This window comes from Dasypus novemcinctus, chromosome X, assembly GCF_030445035.2.
Source record: "Dasypus novemcinctus isolate mDasNov1 chromosome X, mDasNov1.1.hap2, whole genome shotgun sequence".
Lineage (NCBI taxonomy): Eukaryota > Metazoa > Chordata > Mammalia > Cingulata > Dasypodidae > Dasypus > Dasypus novemcinctus.
This window is the reverse complement of record NC_080704.1, coordinates 63,471,849-63,497,879: the sequence shown is the minus strand read 5'-3', so window position 1 is coordinate 63,497,879 and position 26,031 is coordinate 63,471,849. Positions and strand designations below refer to the sequence as shown.

General features: G+C 41.5%; 1 protein-coding gene and 1 non-coding gene across 7 annotated transcripts in view; one reads left to right on the top strand and one right to left on the bottom strand.

The window, feature by feature from the left end:
* Positions 1 to 431: 431 nt before the first annotated feature.
* Positions 432 to 26,031, bottom strand: part of GNL3L (G protein nucleolar 3 like) — a 51,953-nt gene continuing 26,353 nt past the window's right edge. For all 6 annotated transcript variants that reach the window (XM_058291066.2, XM_058291067.2, XM_058291069.2 and 3 more), the window contains 8 exons: positions 18,244 to 18,388; positions 15,960 to 16,047; positions 15,245 to 15,419; positions 15,015 to 15,157; positions 14,569 to 14,705; positions 12,627 to 12,751; positions 2,611 to 2,830; positions 432 to 623 (listed from right to left, as the gene is read on the bottom strand). In XM_058291066.2, coding sequence (XP_058147049.1) covers positions 514 to 623; positions 2,611 to 2,830; positions 12,627 to 12,751; positions 14,569 to 14,705; positions 15,015 to 15,157; positions 15,245 to 15,419; positions 15,960 to 16,047; positions 18,244 to 18,388 — 1,143 coding nt within the window. In that variant the 3' untranslated portion in view covers positions 432 to 513. The remainder of the gene's footprint in view (positions 624 to 2,610; positions 2,831 to 12,626; positions 12,752 to 14,568; positions 14,706 to 15,014; positions 15,158 to 15,244; positions 15,420 to 15,959; positions 16,048 to 18,243; positions 18,389 to 26,031) is intronic.
* LOC111764981 (U6 spliceosomal RNA) lies at positions 22,026 to 22,132 on the top strand. Its single transcript, XR_002797452.1, has one exon. It is a non-coding gene; the product is annotated as a U6 spliceosomal RNA (small nuclear RNA).

The window sequence follows — 26,031 nt, the reverse complement described above, 5'->3', positions numbered from 1 at the left end:
CCTACTCCCAACTGCCACCCAAATAATGACCTGTGGACTTTGAAGGAAGATACATTGCCTACAGGCCACTGTAGAAATGCCTTACTGCTTAGCTCTCTTGTGGACTGGTAAAGAAATTGCTACCCTCCCAGGGACACCTGGGTCTACCAGTGGCGTAGCCTCTAGCTGCATGCATGTTCAGTTGTCCAAAGAAGATAATAGGATTTTTTTGGGGGGGGGCGACCAGTTAGGCCTCAGACCAATCCAACCTAGAGGATGGGACCACAGGGTTTGAGGGAAAGGGATAAATTGCTAACACCTGGTCCTCATTATATTTCTTCTATTTCTCTCTCATGAAACAGAGAGCAGGGGTAAATAAAGGGTATTAGATTTGAAAACTCCAGCCTCTTGGAACTCTTTTTAATTGAAAGAATGGAGGGGACTGGGAAGCATAATGGTGTAGTTGTTCTTTTAATATGCAGGTGCTTCAGAGAGAAGCAAACTATTTCATTTCATCCAAATGTCCCCATCCCACTAGGAACTGGTGCTGGGGGTGATGAGACCAATCACTGCACTGTCATCAGTGTTGTCTGAGAGGTCGAGGACAGACATCATGGAATCAGACAGCTTGCTGGCGATTTTATCTGCAGATGGAGAAATAGAGACAGTCACTTATTTGGTGGCAGGTTTGCCTGCCAGAGCTCATCTACACCTATCTTGGTCTGTACCAAGCTCCCAAGATAGCTCACTTAACCCTCTAAACAGCTGGTAGGCAATGCTCAACCTCACAGGGGATATGATCACCCCAACTTGGATTTGGTCTTGGGGTAATCACACTTGTTGATCTTCAAGTATTTTTATTCCTTCCTAGTCCCTAGTCCCTAAACAGCAAAGGAGTGGCACGATAAGAGCTTTGAGCCTGAATGCTTGCCGCTCACTATCTACCATCCTCCAGCCACACCTTTCAGACATCACCTCCTTCAGGAAGGCTTCTTTGATGACTCTTACCTCACTGACATCTCTAGGTAGAGTTAGACTCCCTTATTATGCTTCTTATGTCCTCATACTGATAACTCTGTGCTGTCAATGTCTATTTTCTTGTCTCCTCCCTTTCCCCACAACAAGACTAGGAGTTAATTGAGCAATTCATCTCTGGATTCCTGGGACTCAGAGTAGGCCAGTCAAGAGCGAATGTTTGGTTATGGAACACAGCCTAGTTAAAAAAATAGGACTCAGGTAAGTGAATTTGGCTCAACTGATAGAGCGTCCCCCTACCATATGGGAGGTACAGGGTTCAAACCCAGGGCCTCCTGATCTGTGTGGTGAGCTGGCCCACGCGCAGTGCTGATGCGCACAAAGAGTGCCATGCCATGCAGGGGTGTCCCCGCATAGGGGAGCCCCATGCACAAGGAGTGCGCCCCATAAGGAGAGCCGCTCCATGCGAAAAGAGCACAGCCTGCTCAGGAGTGGCACTGCACACACACGGAGCTGACACAGCAAGATGACGCAACAAAAAGAAACACAGATTCCTGGTGCCGCTGACAAGAATGTAAGTGGACACAGAAGAACACACAGCAAACGGACAATGAGGGTGGGGAGGGAAGGAGAGAGAAATAAATAAAAAATAAATCTTTAAAAAAAAAAAACAGGACTCAGAAAAACAGAAAGAGAAAACAGGACTCGAGAGAGTCAATCAACTCTAAGTTTCAATTTTGGCTCCACTAGTAACTAGTTGTCTCACTGAGCATATCACTTAATGTCTCTGGGCTTCAGTTTCCTCACTTATCAAATGAGGATAAGACTTTTGCAATCAGGTCCTGTGAGGATTAGTGTAGCATGAAGACCTGAATGAGCCATTCATACAACATACAAGAGACCACCATTAATACAGAGGAGAAAGTTATTTTCTGTACTGATATGGAAATATCCCTAAGATATACTAAATGGAAAAAAACGATGGGACAAAACCGTATGTTCAATAGACAAACATTTTTGTGGAGAAAGAGAACAAAGAACATATACATATTTGCTTATAGATCTATCTCAGGAAAGAGATACAAGTAACTAACTGGTTGCCTCTGGGGAGAGGCCTGGAGGGCTGGGAGATGGAAAGGAAGAGACATTTTACTGTATACCCTTTTGTACCTTTTGGATTTTTAATGCATCAACCTACTGATAAGGTATACTTTATATGTAGCATGTAAGCTTCCCAACACATGGAAAGCACCTGATATATCAATAACAGCTATTCGATTCACAGGCTAGTGGTTCTCAAAGTGTGGTCCCCAGAAGAGCAGCATCAGCATTGTTTGAGAACCTGTTAAAAATATAAATTTTCAAGCCTACTGAATTAAAAATTGTATTTATTTTAACAAGTCCTTCAGGCAGGCAATTCTGATGCAGGCCAAAGTTTGAGACTCACCATGCTAGTAGATAAGGCCCCACCCCTCCCCACTAATCCTAGCCTGGAGCTGGACTCATAGAGATGCCGCTTCAGGAGCCCTTAATCAAGGCCCCAGGATCAGCTTTCAAATGTCAAAAGCCTGCTGCTCACCAAATTACCATGAATAAACCAGCCCAGGAAGGCCTTTTTTGAGTGCAAAAGTCAGATGCCTCTATATTGACACTCACCTGTACGTTTCTGCATCTTCTTCTTCTTCTTCAGGGCAGATGCCAGAATCTGGCCCTGCTGCAAGGGGTCTGTTTCCATGATCCTCTGTAGCATCGAGCGGCGGTCCACTGGGCAGACATCCACCATGCTACAATTCTTGGGGTGGTGGTCCACATTGCGTTTAGCCCACCCCACCTGATGACGGTTTGGATTGGTATAATACCCAGCAAGATCTCCAATCTGGAGAGAGAGGACAACAGTGAGGTCTTGGCCCCCCCCCCCCAAGAGGCCAAGGCTTCTGCAGATGAGACATGGACAGGCTTAGATAAAAACAGGGAACCTGGAACCATGCAGAACTAAGCCCCAATTATGGCTCCACCACAGACTATTAGATGCTTAGTTAACTTTTTAGCCTCAGTTTGCTCATCTGTCAAATGGGAGTGAGAATGGGTAGCTTGTTTGGCTTTTCAAGGATAAAATGAAAAAGTAGAGTTACTTAATCAATGGCAATTGATATTACAATGATTCTTTGCTTAAGTGACCCTTCAAGTTCTTAATTTAATAAATATTTTCTGATACCTATTGGTGACTAATTCTGCATGGAGCAATACTGGGGACTTACATGAATTGGACTCAGTTCCACCTTCAGGTAGCAACCAGGCTAAAGTCAGTGTGGTAACTATCCACTGGAAAGATAAAGGATAAACTGCCTGAAAGATGGGGGGTTGTCAAAATAATTCTACTGATGGAGTAGGCCTACCTGACTGAACACTGGAAAAGCATGGAGCATACCTGGGCACTAGAAAGAATTCGTTTGGCTGAAATGGAAGGTACATGGTAGTAAAAGCTAATACTGACAGAAAGCTCACTATGTGCCAAGTACCATTCTAAGCTATATATATAAACAAAATTATGACCCTCTGAGACAAAGATTATTATTTTATTATTATTCCCATTTACACACAAGGAACAGAAAGGGTTAGACTAAGGTCACACAGCTAGTAAGCAGTGGAGCAAATTAGACCCCAGCAGTCTGGCTCCAGACTACACTATAGTGGGGGAAAGGGTAACATAGGGTAGATCTGATCAAGGCTACCGTATGATACAACTATGAGATTGGGGGTGGGCACCATTCACCATCAAAATGGTGTCCTCTGGATTGTGCAATGGGATGGCCCTGATTAGGGTCCTGAACCTGAGTCTCAAACTTATAGTAGGCTGAGGAACTACTGAAGATTCTTGAGGGAAAATGGTATGTTCTTGGGCTTGTGAGATTAGGGAGAAATATTATTTGGGGAGGAAAAGAGGAAGCATTGAATATACAACTTTAGACTGATTTCCCTCTAAGCAATATCTGAAACTGTGTGAGGATGGGAATAATGTGATTCTTGCCAATGCCCTAGTTCAGGACTCATCCCCTCTCATGGAATACAGGCTACAGTTTCCTTCCCCACAAAAAACAACTTTTAGTGTTTTCCTGTTACCTGTGGTTTAAATTCAAACTCAAGGCCCTCTGTGATCTTACCCCAGATTCATCTTTTTCAGCCTCCTATTTCCCACTCCAGCCACCCATAGCACTAGCGATTTCCCTAAAGTACCACAGTCTGACTCTTCTGGTGCCTGGCATAAACAAAGGCTGACCCTCCTGCCTACCAACTTCTGTGGCACTTGCCCAGAGAGCTACTCAGCTTTCAAGACATGGCTCAAGCATCAACTTCCCTGACCCACAAGTATAGATTAGGGGCCCTTATAACCATGCTTTCCCTATTCCCATCCCTACCCACACTCCATGTATCTCCCTTCCGTCATAGTGTCTGTGTCTGAAACCCCCTAAACCACAAACACCTGAGGGGCAGAGATGGGGAACTGGCATAAGAAGATACTGAAAAAACCTCAAAAAGTCATATCACCCCACATACATCTAAAAAACCAGGCCTCAGGTGTAACAACTTGATTCTGTAGGTGCTGGGCCAGAGTTCCAAAATGTATTCACCAGGTGCAGTGAATGTGCCACCATGATGAAATAGGTTGTTGATGTGGGAGGAGTGCGGTGAGGGGAGTGGGGAATATATGGGGACCTCATATTTTTTTAATGTAACATTTAAAATATATATATATATATTACTTGAAGGTAAACTGTTATAAGTTAAAAAATATGGTAAAAAAAAACAACAAAAACTATGGCACATCAACAACAAAAAGACAAACAATCCAATTTCAAAATAGGCAAAGGAATTGAATAGATAATTTCTTCAAAGAAGACATACAAACGCCCAATAAGCACATGAAAAAATGTTCAACATCATTAGCCATTAAAGAAAAGCAAATCAAAACCATAAGCTGCCACTTCACATCCACTAAAATAGCTGTTTAAAAATGGAAAATAGGGAAGCGGATGTGGCTCAAGCGACTGCGCTCCCATCTACCATATGGGAGGCTCCAGGTTCATTTCCTGGGGCCTCCTGGTGAAGGGAAGCTGGCCTGCGCTACAGAGAGCTGACAGCCCAGGCCGCAGAGGGCTGGTGCAGCAAGATCACGCAACAAAGGGAGTCAAAGAGGAGAGACAGTGAGAGATGCAGCAGACCAGGGAGCTGAAGTGGCTTAAGCAACTGAGTGCCCCTCTCCCACGTCAGAGGTCCCAGGATCAGTTCCTGGTGCCTCCTAAAGAGCAGACGAGAAGAGAACACAAGCAGACATAGAAAAACAGACAAAAAATGGACACAGAGAGCAGAAAGCAAGCACAGGAGGCAAGTGGGGGGTGGGGGATAAATAAAATAAAATAAATCTTTAAAAAAAAAAAGGAAAATTACATGTATTCCCAAGGATGCAGAGAAATAGGAATATTAGTACATTACTGGTGGGGATGAAAAATAGTGCAGTCCCATGTGGAAAACAGTTGGCAGCTCCTCAAAAAGTTAAACATTGAACTACCATATGACTGAACAATCCCACTTCTAGGTATATACTCAAAAGAATTGAAAGAAGGGACTCAGACAGATATTTGTACACCAATGTTCATAGCAGCATTGTTCACAACAGCCAAAAGATGAAATCAATCCAAATGTCCATCAACAAATGAATGGATAATCAAAATGTGGTATGTACACACAACGGAGTATTTCTCAACCCGAAGAAGGAACGAAGCTCTGATACATGCCACCATGAGGATGAACTTTGAAAACATGTTGAATGAAATTAGGAGAATATGAAAATTCAAAGACAGGTTACCAGAGGTGAGGAGGAAGCAGGAATGGGAATGCTTAATGAGTATAGGGTTTCTGATTGGGGAGATGGGAAAGTTCTGATCATAGATGGGGTGAAGGTGGCACAACACTGTGAATGTGATTAAATCCACTGAATTATATGCTTGGAGAGGTTGAGAGGAGATTTGTATCTTTTGAGTTTTTCTTAAACTTTTCATTTTTAAATAATTTCAAATTTATGGGAGACTGGAAAATAATACAAAACCCACAGATAAATGAAGCTGGTAATCAGTAACAGGCAGAGGACTAGAAAATTCACAAATTTATGGAAGTTAAACAAAACAAAACACTCAAAGAATAAGTGACTGGTTAAAGAAAATATTGCAAGAGAAATCAGTAAATATCTCAAGAGGAATGAAAAAAGAGAATACAGCATATCAAAATTTATGAGATGCAGCCAAAACAGTGCTGAGAGGAAAATGTATAGCCCTAAATGCCTACATTAAAAAGGAAGAAAGAGCTAAAATCAAAGACTTAACTACATACCTGGAGAAACAAGAAAAAGAGCAACAAACTAATCCCAAAGCAAGCCAAAGGAAAGACATAATAAAGATCACAGCAAAAATAAATGAAATGAGAACAAAAAATATTAAAGAGAATCAACACAACAAAAGTTGGTTCTTTGAGGACATCAACAAAATAGACAAACCCTTAGCTAGGCTGACAAAGAAAAAAAGAAAGAAGATGCAGATAAAATCAGAAATGAGAGGGGGACCTTACTAACCCCACAGAAATAAAAAAGATCATAAGATACTGTGAACAGCTGTACATCAACAAATTAGACAACTTAGATGAAATGGAAAATTTCCAGAAACACACAACCTATACAGCCTCTAGAAGAAAAAGAAGACCTTACAAGTAAAGAGATTGAATCACTCATGAAAAAAACACCCAACAAAGGAAAACCAGATGGCTTCACAAGTATTCTACGAAGCATTCCAAGAAGAATTATTACCAGTCCTGCTTAAACTCTTCCAAAAAACTGAAGAGGAGGGAAGGCACTCTATTAAGCCAACTAGATAGATACTACAAGAAAAGAAAATTACAGACCAACCTCTCTAATGAATATAGATGCAGAAGTCCTCAACGAAATAAAAATAGAAACCAAGAGCACATTAAAAGAATTACAAACCATGACCAAGTAGGTTTTATCCCATTTATGCAAGGATGGTTCAACATAAGAAAATCAATTAATGTAACATTAACAAATCGAAGGAGAAAAACCACGTGATCATCTCTATTGATGCAGAAAGGCATTTGACAAAACCCAGCATCCTTTCTTGATTAAAAAAAAATACTTCAAAAGATAGGAATAGAAAGAAAATTTGCCAATATGATAAAGGGCACTTGAAAAACCTACAGCTAACATCATACTCAATGGTGAAAGAATGAAAGCTTTCCCATCTGGAACAAGACAAGGATGCTCACCATCACCACTGTTATTCAACATTGTAGCAGAAGTTCTAGCTAAAGCAATTAGGCAAGAAAATAAAATAAAAGGCATCCAAATTAGAATTAGAAAGGAAGAAATAAAACTTTCACATCTGCAGATGACATGATCTTATATGCAGAAAGTCCTAAAAAATCTACAACAAAGCTACTAGAGGTAATAAATGAGTTCAGCAAAGTGGCGGGATACAAGATTAACATGCAAAAATCAGTATTCTATACACCCGTAATGAGAAATCTGAGGAAGAAATGAGGAAAAAATTCCACTTACAATAGCAACTAAAAGAATCAAATATCTAGGAATAAACTTAACCAAGCACATAAAGGATCTGTATTCAGAAATCTACAAAACATTGGTAAAATAAATCAAAAGAAGCTTAAATGAATGGAAAGACATTCCATGTTCATGGACTGGAAGACTAAATATTGTTAAGATGCCAATCCTGCCAAATTGATTTACAGATTCAACACAACCCCACTCATAATTCCAACAGCCTACTTTACAAAAATGGAAAGTCAATTATTAAATTTATCTGGAAGGGTAAGGGGTCCAAAACATCTCAAAAAAGAAGAATGAAGTTGGAGGACTCTCACATCCTGACTTTAAAGCAGATTACAAAGCTACAGTGGTCAAAGCAGCATGGTAATGGCATAAAGATAGACATACTGACCAATGGAATTTAATTGAGAGTTCAGAAATAGACCCTTACTTCTATGGTCAATTGATTTTTGACAAGTCGCCAAGCCCATTCTCTTCAACAAGTGGTGCTGGGAATCCATGTGGAATCTAAGCCCCCTCTTGACATAGATGTGGAATGGATACAACCAATCCAAGGTCCACAGGATGGAGGAATAGAATATGGATTAGAGTGGACTTACTGATATTCTATTCATGAACTATTGTGATTAGTAATCAAAGAAAATGTGGCATTGGTGTGGAGAAAGTGGCCATGGTGGCTGCTGGGTGTGGGGAATGGGAGGAAGAGATGAGATGTGGAGGCGTTTTCGGGACTTGGAGTTGTCCTAGGTGGTGCTGCAGGGACAATTACCAGACATTGTAGGTCCTCCCATGGCCCACTGGATGGAACGTGGGAGAGTGTGGGCTATGATGTGGACCATTGACCATGAGGTGCAGCGATGCTCAGAGATGTATTCATCAAATGCAATGAATGTGTCATGATGATGGAGGAGAATGTTGCTATGGGGGGAGTAGTGGGGTGAGGCGGGTGGGGGGTATATGGGGACCTCATATTTTTTGAGTGTAATATTAAAAAAATGAATAAAGACAAAAAAATAAATAAAGATACCTTAGAGAAAAAAAAAAGATGTAGTACACACACACAAAAACAAAAACAAACAAACAAAAAGCAAATGGTGCTGGGAAAACTCAATAACCATATCCAAAAGAACAAAAGAGGCGGTGGACTTGGCCCAGTGGTTGGGGCGTCTGTTTACTGCATGGGAGGTCCGTGGTTCAAACCCCGGGCCTCCTTGACCCATGTGGAACTGGCCCATGCGCAGTGCTGATGCATGCAGGGAGTGCCCTGCCACGCAGGGGTGTTCGCACGTGGGGGAGCCCCACGTGCAGGGAGTGTGCCCGGTGGGGAGAGCCACCAAGCGCCAAGGAGGGTGCAGCCTGCCCAGGAGTGGTGCTGCACATGCGGAGAGCTGACACAACAAGATGACGCAACAAAAAGAAACACGGATTCCCGTGTCGCTGATGACAGAAGTGGACAAAGAAGGCACAGCGAATAGACACAGAGAACAGACGGCCGGGGGTGGCGGGGGGGAAGGGGAGAGAAACAGATAAATAAAATAAATAAATCTTTAAAAAAAAAAAGAATGAAAAAGGACCCTTATCTCACACCTTATACAAAAATTAACTCAAAATGGATCAAGAACATAAATATTAAAAGCCAGGTACATAAAATTCCTAGAAGAAAACGCAGAAAAGCATCTTCAATATCTTGTGATAAGAGGTGGTTTTTTAGACCTTACAACCAAAGCACGAGCAACAAAAGAAAAAATATATAAATAGGACCTCCTCAAAATTGAATACTTTTGTGCTTCAAAGGACTTTGTCAAGAAGGTAAAAAGGCAGCCTACGTAATGGGAGAAAATATTTGTAAGCTGCATATCTGATAAGAGTTTAATATCTAGACTATACAAAAAGATCCTGCAACTCAACAACTCAACAATAAAAAGACAAGGGGAATGGATATAGCTCAGTGATTGAGCACCTGCTTCATATGTATGAGGTCCCAGGTTCAATCCCCAGTACGCCCTAAAAAAAAAAAAAAAAGAAAACCAACCCAACTAATAAATGGTCAAAGACTTGAATAAACATTTTTCCAAAGAAGAAATACAAATGGCTAAAAAGCATGTGAAAAGATGTCCAACATCACTAGTTACTAGAGAAATGCAAATCAAAAACATAACAATATTATTTCACATCTACTAGAATGGCCACTATTTAAAAAGAAAAAAAAAGAAAACTACAAGTGTTGGAGAGGATGTGGATAAATAGAAACACTTATTCACTGTTGGTGGAAATGTAGGATGGTACAACCACTGGGGAAGAGTTTGGCGGTTCCTCAGAGAGCTAACTATCAAACTGCCATATGATCCAGCAATCCCCTTACTAGGCATATACTCCTAAGAACTGAAAGCAGGGGTCCAAACAGACATTCCAATACCTATGTTCATAGCAGCATTATTCACAATTGCCAAAAGATGGAAACAACCCAAGTGTCCATCAACCAATGAATAGATAAGCAAAATGTGGTATATACATATGACGGAGTATCATTCAGCTGTAAAAGAAATGAAGTCAACGCATGCAACAACATGAATGAACCTTGAGAACATTGTGTTGAATGAAATACATCAGACACAAACAGACAAATATTATATGACCTCACTAATATGAAATAAATATAATGAGCAAACTCATGGAATTAATATTTTCAGTACATGTAATTAGAAGACAGAATGAGGGTAGAGAATGGGGTGCTGATGATTAATTTGTGAAGAATTTGTAATAAGGTTGATTATAAATGTCTGGAAATAAAGGTAATGGTAGCACATTATAATGAGTTTAATTAACAACACTGTTATGTGGATCTGACTGTGGTTGAAAGGGAATGTTTAGGGTCATGTATGTCACTAGAAGGAAAGTTAGAAGATGAAACATGGAACTGTATAAAATAGTGAACTCTGTTGTGGATGATGAGTGTGATCAACAGTACAAATATAAGAAATGTTTTTCCATGAATTAGAACAAATGTACATTATTATTACAAGGTGTTAATAATAGGGTGATATATGGGTAAAAATACGATAAAGAAACCAGACACAGTACTACATATTGTTTGACTCCATTTATATAAAATGTAAATATAAATAAATTTATAGAGACAGAATTAGATTAGTGGTTATGTACAAGAGGGTAAGAATAGAAGGATTGAGAGGTGACTACTAAGGGATTGGGGGTTTTTCCTTTTGGAGTAATGAAAATGATCTAAAACTGATTGTGTGATGAGTACACAACTCCATGATTATACTGAAAGCCACTGACTGTATACTTTGGATGGACTGTATGTGAATACATCTCAATTTTAAAAAATACAAAACCCATATAGAGAACTACAAACACCTCCAGACACCCAAGTCCCCCAATTTCAACATGTGAGATGGCAAATTTTATGTTGTATATATTTCCACAATTTGAAAAAAGAGAGACTAAAGAGACAATTAATTAAATGCAATACATGGTCCTGGACTAGATCTAACAACTGAGGAGAAAAACACCCCAAAGGACATTGTTGAAACTGGAATATAAATCATAAACTTTATTTCAATGTTAAATTTCTTGACCTTAGAAACTGTATTTTACAGGTGTTTACATAAGTGAATTGCCTTCTTAGGAAATATGCATGGAAATATTAAGTATTCAAGGAGCATGATATATATAACCTACTCACAAATGTTTATGACAGGTAGGTAGATAGGTTCATAGAAAGATGGATGGATTGATGGATAGAATGATACAGCAAATGTGGTAAAATGTTAAAAGTTGGTGGATAAGGGCATCTGGGTGGGAAATAGGTTAGCATTCTCTTCACAGGTTTTGTATTATTTTTATAACTGTCCTGTAAGTTTGAAATTACTTCAAAATAAAAAGTTTAGGGGAAAAAAACAGGACAAATATATGTCCAGGTGAGGGAAGATTGGTAACTTAGACAAGGGTTATGGGAATGATAGCTGATCAAGAGATTTAAGAGAGGGGGAAACGGACTTGGCCCAGTGGTTAGGGCGTCTGTCTACCACATGGGAGGTCCGCGGTTCAAACCCCGGGCCTCCTTGACCCGTGTGGAGCTGGCCCATGCGCAGTGCTGATGTGCGCAAGGAGTGCCTTGCCATGCAAGGGTGTCCCCCGCGTAGGGGAGCCCCACGCGCAAGGAGTGCGCCTGTGAAGAGAGCCGCCCAGTGTGAAAAGAAAGTGCAGCCTGCCCAGGAATGGCGCCACCCACACTTCCTGTGCCACTGACGACAACAGAAGCAGACAAAGAAACAAGATGCAGCAAATAGACACCACCGAGAACAGACAACCCGGGGAGGGGGGAAATAAATAAATAAATAAATCTTTAAAAAAAAAAGAGAGATTTAAGAGGGAGAAACCATGGACCTTGGTGGCTGACTGAATATGGGATCCTGGATACTAATTAAGGGGAAGGAAGAGGCAGGGATGCCCGTATCTACAAAACAGACACATTTTTTTTTCTTTTAAATGTTACATTCAAAAACTATTAGGTCCCCATATACCCCCCACCCCCCCACCCCACTCCTCCCACATCAACAACCTCTTCCATCATCGTGGCACATTCACTGCATCTAGTGAATACATTTTGGAGCACTGCTGCACCACATGGACAGTGTCCTTCACTGTAGTACACACTCTCCCCCAGTCCACCCAGTGGGCTATGGCAGGACACAAAATGTCCAGCATCTGTCCCTGCAGCACCACCCAGGACAACTCCAAATCCTGAAAATGCACCCACATCGTATCTCTTCTTCCTTCTACCTACCATTGATAGCAAAATGGTGAGGCCTGTTCTCAGAGCTAAGAAGCCTGCTTAAGAGAACATGCCTTCTTCTTGGTAAAAGTTGTACCAGACCAGGTATTCAAGGAGCCCACATAAGAGTGAGTGAACAACACACATTTCACCATCATCACAAGCAGACCTTGTGGGAGCCAGAAAAGGATTTACCACTTCCCAGAGCCCTGTGAATAAAGGATTGCCATGAAGAAAGGAGACAGATACCTTATACATGGTGGTTTTATTTTCAATGGTGTCTATCTTCATCATTGGAGAATGGAGCCACTTGATCTTCATTTCGAGTGGGTCAATGTCACCCAACAGCTCATCAGATTCTCCAGTGGCCAAGCCTTTAACACAACCAACACCACTGTCAGGGCCCTGGCTCCTACCTGTTGTCAGCTTCCTGGTCAGGCCTCAGTACATAAAACAGGTGGATACCGCCCAGAGGAGCAGAGAGAGAGGACTTTTTCAAAATTCCTACTGGGAGCATGTCAAATGATTAAACATGGGTTCTGCAGTAAGGCAAACCAGGGTTTGCATCCCACTCACTTCTGGGAGCTTCCCCCTGAACCTCAGGTACCTCAGGTGGAAAATGGAAATGCCACAAACATTGTGGCATAGAACTGATATGAGAGTCACAGCAGAGGATGCCTGTAAAGCACTGACCAGAGATGGTACTCACTAAATGGGAGCCACTGGGATTCCCTCCCCAGGACTGGGACCCTTTTCTCCTCCCTCTATCCCCTTGCTAGGGAGCTAGCCTTCACTGCAACCCTCAGACATAACTCACTGCCCTAAGTCCACACTACTCTCATGCATGCTTCTACAATTTACCCCCAGCCCCTTCTCGAGGCCTTCTAATCCTTATTTACTTTTCAATATCTAGCACTAGGACAAACTCCTCCAGGAAACTCTCACCACTAACCTCTCCCCTGCCCTCTTTTCAACTTCCAGACTGCAATCTTTTGCCGAAGTGCTACGCTTGCCCTCACTTCCAGCTAGAATCAAGTAGCATCATAAGAGAATGCATTCTAATCCCTACCAAATGCCCATCTGATAGAAGAGGAAACTAAACTTCAAAAAGGGGGCTGTCTTGCCCAAAGCCACCTTTGGAATAAAGTATGAAGCAGGTAAGTCCTTGTCTTCATTTTTAATCCAAGGACACAAAGAGGCCCAGAAAAAGGAAAGCTACAAGATCTCAAGAGAAACAGTAAAACTAGAAGGCAGGTCAGCCATGGCTTTTTCACACTGTCCACAGACAGGCTCAAAGAGCACTGGGTACCTTTCTTTGGCAGGTTAGAGAAGGAAGCAAGAGCCACAGGCCAGTATGACAGAGGGTAGTATCTGAGAAAGGTTTCTGAAGAAAACCAGTATCTTACAGCCATTTCTGGAAGTCATACTTCTGTACCCCAATAAATAATCATCTTAATAATAGCCAACGTTTACTGAGCATTAATATATGCCAGGCAATGTTTTAAGAGCTTTTCACATAATAAATGAATCTCTACAACTATCCTATCGGGCAGATGCTACTGAGCCTGTTTTACAGATGTCAATGAGAAATGGAGAAGGTAAGTGATTTGCTTAGAGCTAAAAAGAAACAATGCATGGATTTGAATCCAGGCAGTCTGTACTTCTAAGCACTTATCTACTCTGTGCTGGGCTAGGATTCTCCAAATGGTTCGAATGCCACCTCTACATACCACTGACTACATGCCTTCAGGCACATATCACCTTTCTATGACTCAGATCCTTCATCTACCAAAGAGGGTGAGAATGAAAATCCAGGGCTGAATATGAAATAGCTGTGGAAAAGGCCAAGGCAATATTAAAGAAAGGTTTTTTGAGGGGAGTGTGTCAGTCCATCCCAGATCCCAAGAGTCAGAGGAATGGAACCTTGCATTTCCCAAGTACCACACTCTGTACCAGGCACTTTGCTGATTTCTTTCATATCTACCAAAAGCTCACAGCCACTGCCACGACCCAGATTAGAATTCTTCATCTTGCAGGAGAAGAAATTAAGCTTAGAGCTGGTTAAATAACTTGTCCAACATCAGATAGGGCCAGGAAAGGGGAGGTCAAATGTGATATGTTGTCAGATCTGTAAGGCTCCCCTAGGGTAAGACAAAGTGCTGGGTAGGCCAGTCTACCCAGCTCCACTTACATTCCATTGTGTCTTCATTGGCCTGCTCAGTATCCTCAATGTCAAAGACCTCAGTCATTTCTTTAACAATCTCAGCACTGAGATGGGCAGGTAGAGTATGAGTGGGTGGTGGTGGTGTATAGAAGCTGATCTTCCCACTGCATTAGGAGGTAGAGGGAAGAACTGATGATGATGACATTAAGAGAAAAATGACCACTTAAGAGAGAGAGCAAGTACCCAAGTCAGAAAGGGTGAGGGACAACAAGGAAATCCAGAGAGTGGCCTCTGAAAAGGGGTTGAGTTGCTAGATGATTACTGGGCATAAATACCAGAGCAGAACATGACCTGGGGCCTTGGTCTTCCCTTGCCCTGGGACTAGGAGATCAGACTGTCCCACTGGCTGCAATGAGCACATATGAGCCCTTTTGTGGCACCTGGCTTCCCTTACCACTAAACCCACTCCTTACCACACCCAGTCAGCCAAGACAGCTTTGGCTGCCTGCTCCTGACTGTATATGCCTCCCTTCTTCTTCTTCCCCAACCGGTGAGCCACTGCAGTCAGAAAGTGGTCGGTGGTCTGGAACCCAGAGATACCATAATAGTTGGAAATCTGGTAAAGGAAGGAAGGAGAATAGTCATGAGGAAGAATGAAGGCCTCCTGGATTGAGGCAGGACATCAGCAAGGGGCCCTGCGTACCTCCTCTAGGTTGCAACGCTGCAGGATGGTCTCCACCGGGGTTACAGGATCCGTCAGCTTCTGTACATGGATGCAGTTGCAAAGGATAGTGCCTACCTCCGAGTTGGGTCCTGGGACGACACCTGGAGTATCTAGCAGCCTGATGAACTTGTCCAGGTGGACCTCCTGCATGAACCTGGGGCCAAGAGAAAAACAAGAGAGGAAGCAGGAAATTCATAAGCCTGAATGTGCCTGGCATCCTCTAGACCCCAGTCACAGGTTGGGCTTGAGTGGGTGGAGAAGTGAAGGGAGGGTGTCTTACAGATGGAGGTGAGGGACAGGGACAGGGACACTAGAGCCCTACAGACCCAGGATTGATTCTAATCCAGCCTCCACCGCTAAGGATTGAGCTGCTAAGTCTCTGAGTCACAGTTTTATCTGGGCAAGCTTCCAAGTCTCTCAGTCACAGTTGTACCACCTAGAAAATGGAGCTACTGATTAGTAGCCTAATACTGCACAATTGTTAGAAAATTTCAAGGAACTAATGTGGAAAGCACCCAATTAGGTCTCTAGCCCACATCTAGGATGTGTCAAGTGAAGGAGGTCTGTTACTGAGATGCCCATGCCCAGGGCAAAAATCAGAGGCTGGTCCAGCTGAGAAAAGGGAAAAGGGCGAGGGAATAGGAGTTGAGAGGAATAGTAGGGTTGTGGAGAAGGGGAGCAGGCAGGTGCTTACTTGGTGACCCCAGGAACGGCTCCCACACTGCAGGCACGGCTGCGCTTCAGGCTATTGATCAGGCTGCTCTTTCCAACATTGGGAAGGCCTACAAAGGAGCAGTAGGTGGCTCAGGGCAGCAAGGACCCTCAGAAACATTTAGGCCGGGCTGTTTGAGAGAAGCCCAGGCAAGAGCAGTAACCAGGCCACGGGGGAGACAGAAACAAAACCTGGCCTCTTTTCGACCCCAGGCCCTGTACAAGCTCCCTACATAGCCGTTACATACCTTCCCTCCATCTGGAAGCACGTTGAATAGATGTATCCCTCTCTCTAGATGTGACACCCACCCCCACCCAAAACCAGCCTGGGAAAGATGCTCAATGGCAAAGCCTCCATGATATGGTCCAACTAAGACTAGGAAGACATCAGGAAGTGTCTGTGCAACAGAGACTTCTGTACCGGTATGTGATTTGCCTAGGAGGCAGGAGGTCTCACCTCCAGATGCTGGTCTCTATATAGCTATCTGCCTGTAATGCATATTTTTCTATTTGTGCATCTGGGAGCACCTCTTAGCTTGTGTAAGTCTCTATGTCTTTCTCCTTCATTGGATCTCTTTCTCACCATTCTCTTTTTGTGTGCTAGAATTTACATGTGTGCACACTCTCACACATGTGCCTATATGCATCCCTTGTGTGTGGAGGTATCTGAACATCTCATTCTCAATGTGTATCTTGGTTTCTTGGTCATTCTCAAGCTATATATCACTGCTTTTCCCATTTTTTGTCTCTATTTCTCATTCCATTTTTTTTTCCTTATCATATCTTTCATCTCTGTATGTCTTTGTATATGTCTGTAAGCATCTTTTTCTCTGCTGGTTTGTCTCAGTTTCATATTATAGCCATTGTCCCCACCCCACCAATACTGACTCCCTCTTTGTATCTCTCTTTATATGTCAATTCCTGTCAGTCTCTTTCTATATATTGACTTTCTCCTACTGGGTTTCTCTCTATATATGTATGCCCTTCTGTATGTGCTTCACTGTGTCTCTCTCTCTCTCCCTGACTCTGCCTCCCTAACCCTCTCTCTCTATATATATGTCTCTCTTCTCTATTTATTCATATGTACGAGAGTGTGTATGTGTGTGTGTCTATTTGTCTCTCTCTGATCTTTCGGTCCATGATTATCTCTGAGGTTTGTAGTGTATCTGGGTACATGTGTGTCTTTCTGTAGTTAGATTTGCCTTAAAGGAGCAGAATTGGTGTATGTATGTGCATAAGAAGGGCTCGGTCTGCATGTATTTTGCCTCTAGGTCTATCTTATGTCTCTGTGTCTCTAGATGCACTTCTTCTGAGTCTGAACATGTCTCCACACATGTGTATATACACATGTGCATTTGTGGATCTGTATGTGTGCTTAGGTCTATGTGTATGTGTTCTTCTGTGTCTTTATCTTTGTTCCTGCCTGTTTCTATACGTATCTCTCTCTCAATCTGTCTCTTTATTCCAGTGCAGATGTATCTCTCCCTCTCATTTTCTTTGGGTACGCATATCTACATCTCTACATATATTAGGTGTCACTTAAGTACCTCCTGTATCTCTCTGCATGTCTCCATGCATGTGTCTGTTTGTCCCTTTCAGTGTTTCTTTCTGATATTATCTCCCTCTCTCTCTATGAATGTCAGTTAGATTTGTCCCCATTTTCTACTCTCCATCAACTCTGTCATTTGGCTTTCCAGTTATTTTTCTGTGTCTTCCCTTGCATCTACCCAAGTATGTGTGTATATACCTTTTCCTCAGAGTATAGCTTTCTCTCTAATACCTTTCTCTCTTGGCCTCACTTTCCCTCCCTGATAATGTGTATCTGCTCTCTCAATTTCCCTCCTCCCTCCCCCTTCCCCCTCACCATTGTACCCAGGATTCCAGACCAGTCAAGGTGTAAGTATAGCTCTGCCTAGTCTTGCACAGGGCTGGGCCCCACAAGACCTTTTCCCCTCCCTGGGCCTCAGTGTTCCAGGTTGTAAAATGGGGATGGGTCATCTGTCCCTCCCACAGTTCTGGTAGGGTGAGATGGTACCAATTCCAAGCCTTGAACTGTGCATTTGGTCCATGGTATTAACACTCAATATGTGGTAGTGATTCTAGGTATTCCTTACCATTCCCACCAATCCAAATTACAAACCATAAAAACTTTCCTGAACCACTCCCCTCTTCCCCAAAAGGGCAATGCAAAGTTCCCAGGATCCTTTTTCCCAATGAGGTCCCTGCCAAGGAAGGAGCCTGAGTCCTATGACAACCCTGAGCCTTACCCACGACCCCCACACGGATATGGGTGCGCACTTCACCAAGGCGGCAATAGTTCCCCAGAACCCTCATGAGGTTTTCAGCTCCAAAACAGGCCTTGCTTTTCAGCAGTGACTCAGAGGCCTGTTCCACTGGTACTCTGCAACGATTCTAGAAAATTAAAGATATTACAGAATAGGAGATCTGAGCCCAAATTTCCAAGCAGCCTCTATACTCAAGAACTTCCAGAAATCTAAGCCCCCTCTTGATGTAGATGTGGAGTGGACACAACCATTCCAAGGTCCACAGGATGGAGGAATACAGTATGGATTAGAGTGGACTTACTGATATTCTATTCATGAACTATTGTGATTAGTAATTAAGAAAATGTGGTATTGGTGTGGAGAAAGTGGCCATGGTAGCTGCTGGGGGTAGGGAGTGGGAGGAAGAGATGAGATGTGGGGGTGTTTTCGGGACTTGGAGTTGTCCTGGGTGTTGCTGCAGGGACAATTACCGGACATTGTATGTCCTCCCATGGCCCACTGGATGGAACGTGGGAGAGTGTGGGCTATGGTGTGGACCTTTGACCATAATGTGCAGCGATGGTCAGAGATGTATTCACCAAATGCAGTGAATGTCTCATGATGATGGAGGAGATTATTGTTATAGGGGGAGGAGTGGGGTGAAGGGGGGGGAGGGTATATGGGGACCTCATATTTTTTTAATGTAATATTTAAAAAAATAAAGAAAAAAAAAAGAATGAATACATTACAAACAAACAAACAAAAAGAACTTCCAGAGACTTCCTGTGGTCACTGAGCTCCACAGTCTGAAATGGATGGCTTCTCACCCAAGGCCCTGAATAGCCTGCCATTTCCATGATCCCCTTAGAGGCTCACAGGTATGTTTTTTTCATTGTCTTCAAGGCTCCAGTCTTCTCTGTCTCCTCCTCAGCCCTAACATATGTCTCCTGCCACCCACAGCAGGAACAATATGGTACCCTCACATCTAGACAGGCCAGGTTTGTGTTTCAGCTCTGCTTCTCATAGGGTTATGTCAGAAAAAGCCTGATTCCCTTCTCTGGGCATCAGTGCCCTCATCTGTGCAAAGGAGATACCCACTCTCCCTGAACATGAAGGGATAAAATGGTGCCTTGCCCTTATTCTACCTTCCCTTAGGTCCTCAAACAGGACAAGGCCATTCTAGCCTTCATCTCTTTATTCCTAATGCCACTTTCACTGCCCACAAAGTCCTTACTCCTCTTTCTCTTCCCTTACTTCCTACATACAGCATTGTTTCTAATATCACAAAATCACAATTAACCTAAATATCTACCAATAAGAAATACATTTTTAAAAAATTATGCCCTTATGATAGAATACAAATGGGATTATAAAGCAAAAGTACAGAATGCAGGAAGACTTCCAGTTGACCAAGATGATGGCATAAGATGCTCCAGGATGCTATCCCTCCAAAGAGTCTTTGAACAATTAGCAAAAACTACCAGAAGCATCTTCCTCAAAACTCCAGAAACAGTTCTGGGCTGCAGTAACTGGGCAAGTGCCAAGTCAATAACCCACAGCTTTAAAAACAAGAGGAAAATCTCGTGGAGCCCTTGCTAATCTTGCCCCTACCCAATGCCCAGCACAGTGTGGGACAAGCCAGCACTCCTATTGTGGGTCCCTGGTCCAGTCCCTGAAGCAAAGAAACCACCAGGCACATACTGAGGCACCTGAATGTTAGTGCCATCAGGAAGAAGCATGAAAAGACTGTACCAGGACACTCATCTTTGGTTCACTCTCCCAGACCTTCCCCTGTAGGCAGAAACAACTTGCAGACAGCTAAAGCAGTATAAGAAACAATCAAGTTCAAGTGGCTTGAGGAAAAGGATTACCAACTTTAATCCTTTTAACAGAGTACCCGAGAAGGGGAGAAAGTCTATTCCATAGAAAGTAAAAGGGGCATTCTAATTCCTGTAATTGGGGGAATTCCTAAAGCTACTAGCCAATACAAGCCCAGGTCAAAAAAAAAAGACCAGAAAAGACAGAGAGGACCCTGTACTTCATTTTCACCTCAGGTTGAACTTCTTGACAGGAGAGCTAAACTCAGAAGGAGAGCAGCAGCCAATGTACAACCAATTCACAAAGACAGAGGAAGGTGTTTATTGCATTGGTTTGTATGTTTCTGTTAGCTCCTGGCACACAAATAAATTGTTGTCATATCATTAGCTGGCTGGAAACAAACTTAAGGAACAGATAGCTCAGGGAATAAATGCAACAAAAGACACAGACAAAGAAACAATATATGGACAGGACAAAGAAACAATATATGATGGACCATCCAAAGGAAGAAGAGAATTCAGAAACTATCCCAGAAAAAGACATACTGGACAAAGACATTTTAAAAAAAGAAAAATGAACTTCACTAAGTTCACAGAGTTTGAAAACCATGAAGAAAGAACTAAAGGATATCAGGAAAAAGCTGAATGAACAAAATGAGAATCTCAATGAAGAGACAGAAATTATAAAAAGGAACCACACAGAAATACTAGAGTTGAAGACTATAATAACTAAAATGAAAAATTCCCTAGAAGAGTTCTTAACAAGGGGTCCATGAGCTTGAACTGAAATTTAAAAAAAAAAAATTCTTATAGGGGCATGTTGGTGCAGGTGGGATATAATTATTAAATAATATGGGAAGTGGACTTGGCCCAGTAGTTAGGGTGTCCATCTACCACATGGGAGGTCTGCGGTTCAAATCCCAGGCCTCCTTGACCCATGTGGAGCTGGTCCATGCGCAGTGCTGATGCGTGCAAGGAGTACCCTGCCACGAAGGGGTGTCCCCCGCATAGGGGAGCCCCACGCACAAGGAGTGTGCCCTGTAAGGAGAGCTGCCCAGCGCAAAAGAAAGTGCAGCCTGCCTAAGAATGGCACTGCCCACACAGAGAGCTGACACAACAAGATGACACAACAAAAAGAAACACAGATTCCTGTGCCGCTGACAACAACAGAAGCGGACAAAGAAGATGATGCAACAAATAGACACAGAGAACAGACAACCGGCGGAGGGGGGAGGGGGAAGGGGAGAGAAATAAATAAAAATAAATAAATCTTTAAAAAAATAAATAAGTAATATATAGCATAGTGTGAACTTAGTAAGGGGTCAATGGTTTTCACCTGACAGGCAAAGCGGTCTGTGGAACAAAAAAGATTAAGAACCCATGTCCTAGAGGGTTTCAACAGCAGACTGGAGCTGGCAGAAGAAAGATTCAGTGAACATGAAGACAAGGAGAAGAAAGAACAAAGACTGAAAAAGAGTGAAGAAATCTTAAGAGATCAGAGGGACATCATCAAGCATATCAATATGTGAATTATGAGAGTCTCAGAGAGGGGCAGAAGAATATTCAAAGAAATAAAGGCAGAAACCTTCTAAAATTTAATGAGACAAGATTATTCACATTCAAGAAGCCCAATGAACCAAGCCCAGATGCATAGTAGTCAACCTGTCGAGGGGGCACAGATAAGATTAAGGGCAGATTTCTTATGAGAAACCAAGGAGGAAAGACGACATGGGATGAAACACTTAAATTGCTGAAGAAAACAACTAACAACCAAGGATTTAATATCCAGCAAGACCTAGGTGCTAAAGTGAGTTGTGCAGGTTGAAGGGAGAAGTGGATGAAATAGCATAAAGAAATAAAGAACTATGGAAGAGGTAACCATTCACAACTATTACTATACATTTATTGTTTACGTATGTTCATGTATGAATGATATACTTCAATAAATTTTTTAAAAAGACATTTAAGGTGCTTACTTCAGCAGCACATACACTAAAACTGGAATGATACAGAGAAGATTAGCATGGCCCCTGCACAAGGATGACATGCAAATTCATGAAGTGTTCCATATTTTTCAAATGTAAGCTATGGACCTGGTAATAATCTGATATTATCTCATAATCTGTAACAAATGTGCCACCATGGTGTGGTGTTTGATAGCGGGGTACTACATAGGAATTCTGCACATATGTATGATTCGTAAGTTTACAACTGTTATCATAAAAATATATTTAAAAAATAATAATAAGGTAGATTGGGGGGAAAATAACACCAAATATAAGATAAGGACTATAGTTAGTAGTAAGATTTTGATGATAGTCTTTCTTAATTTGTAACAAGTGTTTCATAACAATGCAAGGTGGTAGTGGGTTGATGTATGGGACACCTGCATGTTTGCTTTGTAAGTTCACAATTTTTACTATACACTTACTATTTATGTATGTTCACGTACAAATGATATAAAATAATGAAATAATAATAGGATGGGTTGGGGGAAAAATACACCAAATGTAAGATACTTTCCTTAGCAGTAATATTTTGAGGATGCTCTTTAATCATTAGTTAAAAATGTTTCAGAAAAGGGAAGCGGATTTGGCTCAACCGATAGTCTGCCTACCATATAGAAAGTCCAGGGTTCAAACCCAGGGCCTCCTGACCCATGTGGTGAGCTGGCCAATGCACACGAGGGCCCTGTCACACAGGGGTGTTCCCCACGTAGGGTAGCCCCATGAACAAGGAGTGTATCCCAAAAGGAGACCTGCCCACGTGAAAAAAGCACAGACTGCCCAGGAGTGGCACCACACACACAGAGAACTGAGTTCCAAAAAGTATTCAATCTTACTCAAGTTCTTCAAAAAAACTGAACAAAAAGGAATGCTAGCAAACTCATTCTACGAATCCAATATCACCCTAATACAAAACCCAGATAAAAATATTACAAAAAAATAAAATTACAGACCCATTTCTACAATGTATACAGATGCAAAAATGCTCAATAAAATACATGATAGAATTCAACAACATAATAAAAGAAGTATTCAGCCTTTCCTTCTGAGCCCGCATTTCGGCTGCACATTTTTGCCGAAGCCCGGGAGACTTAGTGAGCAGTGAACTTACCCAGCAACAAGAAAATACAGTAAGAAGAACAAAGGGACAAAGAGAAGACATAACACTTACACAGAAACAACTAATTAATCCCCAAGACTAGACAAAGAAGCTAAGGAACTGACTACACCCATCAAGATAAAATGATGACCAGACAGCAACAAAAAACTTCAAAGCAAACCAATAATCAGGAAAACATGGTCAAATTCAATGAACAAACTAAAAACCAGGAAGAGGAGCAGAACATCGGACAAGTAATTAAAGATCTCAAATCATATATTACAGACCAACTTAATGAAGTAAAGGAAGAGATTAACAATATGAAGAAAACACTTGGAGAGGAAATTGCAGACATATGCAAAAATATAACAGACATGATGGGGATGAACACCACAGTTCAAGAAATAAAAAATACACTCGCAGCAAATAGCAGTTGATTAGAAGAGGCAGAGGAGAGAAACAGCGACGTGGAAGACAGTACATCTGAAATCAAACAGATAGTAGAACTGATCAATGAAAAGAAAGAAAAAATCCAGCTGGGCCTTAGGGACCTGAATGAAAATGCAAAAAGCACAAACATATGTATTATAGGCATCCCAGAAGGGGAAGAGAAAGGAAAGGAGACAGAAGGAGTGTTGGAGGAAATAATGGCTGAAAACTTTCCAAATCTACTGAGGGAGATGGATGTACATGTCCATGAAGGACAATGCATTCCAAACACAATAAATCCCAACAGGACTACCCCAAGACATATACTTGTCAAATTATCCAATGCTCAAGAAAAAGAGAAAATTCTAAAAGCAACAAGAGAAAAGAGAACCATCACATACAAAGGAGGCTCCATAAGATTAAGCACTGATTTCTCATCTGAAACCACAGAGGCAAGAAGGCAGTAGTATGATAGAGTCAAGGTACTAAAAGAAAAAATTTTCCAACCAGGAATACTCTACCCAATTAAGCTAGCATTCAAAAATGATGGAGAGCCCAAAATACTCACAGATAAACAGAAATTAAAAGAGTATGTCGACAAGAACGCTGCCCTTCAAGAAATACTAAAGGGAGTACTGCAGGAAGAAAGAAAAAAACAGGAGAGGTAGATTGGAGAAGAGTGTAAGAGCAACAAAAAAGACAAAAAGAGACGGAAAACAACAAACAAAATATGACAAACACAACTCCAAATAAAATATAGCTAACATAAATAATTCCTTGAAAGTAATAACCCTGAATGTCAATGGATTAAACTCACCTGTCAAAAGATTCAGACTGGAAGATTGGATAAGGAAACGTGACCCATCTATATGCTGTCTACAAGAAACACATCTTAGAACCAGGGATTCAAGGAGGTTGAAAGTGAATGGCTGGAAAACAATCTTATAAGCAAACAATAACCAAAAAAAGGCAGGAGTAGCTATATTAATATTAGACAAAAATAGACTTTAAATGTGAAACAACTGTGAGAGAAAAAGATGGATACTACATATTAGTGAAAGGGATAATCTTTCAAGAAGAATGAACAATCATAAATATTTATGCTCCTAAAAAGGGCACCTCGAAATACTTGAGGCAAAAACTGGAAAAACTAAGTGAAAGAATACATGCCTCTACAATTATAGTGGGAGACTTTAATAAACCGCTATCAACTTTGGACAGAACATCTCACAAGAGAATCAATAAGGAAACAAAAACTTTGAACTATATATTAGAGGAGCTGGACCTAATAGACATATACAGATCATTGCACCCAAATACAGCAGGATATACATTTTTCTCAAATGCACATGAATCATTCTCCAAGATAGACCACATGCTAGGCCACAAAGAAAGGATTAATGAATTCAGAAAGATCGAAATCATACAAAATAATATCTCTGACCACAGTGGAGTGAAGCTGTAAATGTGCAAGGGCCAGAGGCCCAGATTTCACACCAAGATACGGAAATTAAACAGCACACTCTTAGAAAAACAGTAGGACAAACAGGAAATCTCAAAAAAAATCAATGACTACCTTGAAACAAATGATAATGATAACACAACATACCAAAATTTATGGGATACAGCAAAAGCAGTACTGAGAGGGAAATTTATAGCCATAAATTCATACATCAAAAAAGAAAAAAGAGCAAAAATTGAAGAACTAACTGCACATTTGGAGGAATTAGAAAAAAAACAATGAAGTAATCCAACAGGAAGAAGGAAGGAAATAACAAAGATAAGAGTAGAACTAAATGAAATAGAAAATAAGAAAGCACTTAAAAAGGTAAATAAGACCAAGAACTGGTTTTTTAAGAAGATCAATAAAATTGACAAACCTTTAGAGAAACTAACAAAGAAAAAGAGAGAAGATGCAAATACACAAAATAAGAAATGAGAAAGGCGATATCACCACTGACCCCACAGAAATAAAGATTATCATAAGAGCATACTTTGAAAAACTATATTCCAACAAAAATGACAATTCAGAGGAAATGGACAAATTCCTAGAAACACATAAGCAGCCTATATTGATGAAAGAAGAAATTTATGATCTCAACAAACCAACCACAAGTAAAGAGATAGAATCAGTCATTAAAACCTCCAAACTAAGAAGAGCCCAGGGCCAGACGGCTTCACAGGTGAATTTGACAAACATTCTGGAAAGAACTAACACTAATCTTGCTGAAACTCTTCCAAAAAATCGAAACAGAAGGAACATTGCCTAACTCCTTCTATGATGCCAACATTACCCTAGTATCAAAGCCAAACAAAGACACCACAAGAAAGGAAAATTACAGACCAATTTCTCTAATGAACCTAGAAGCAAAACTACTTAACAAAATACTTGCTAATCGTATTCAACAACACATTAAACGAATTATACACCACTATCAAG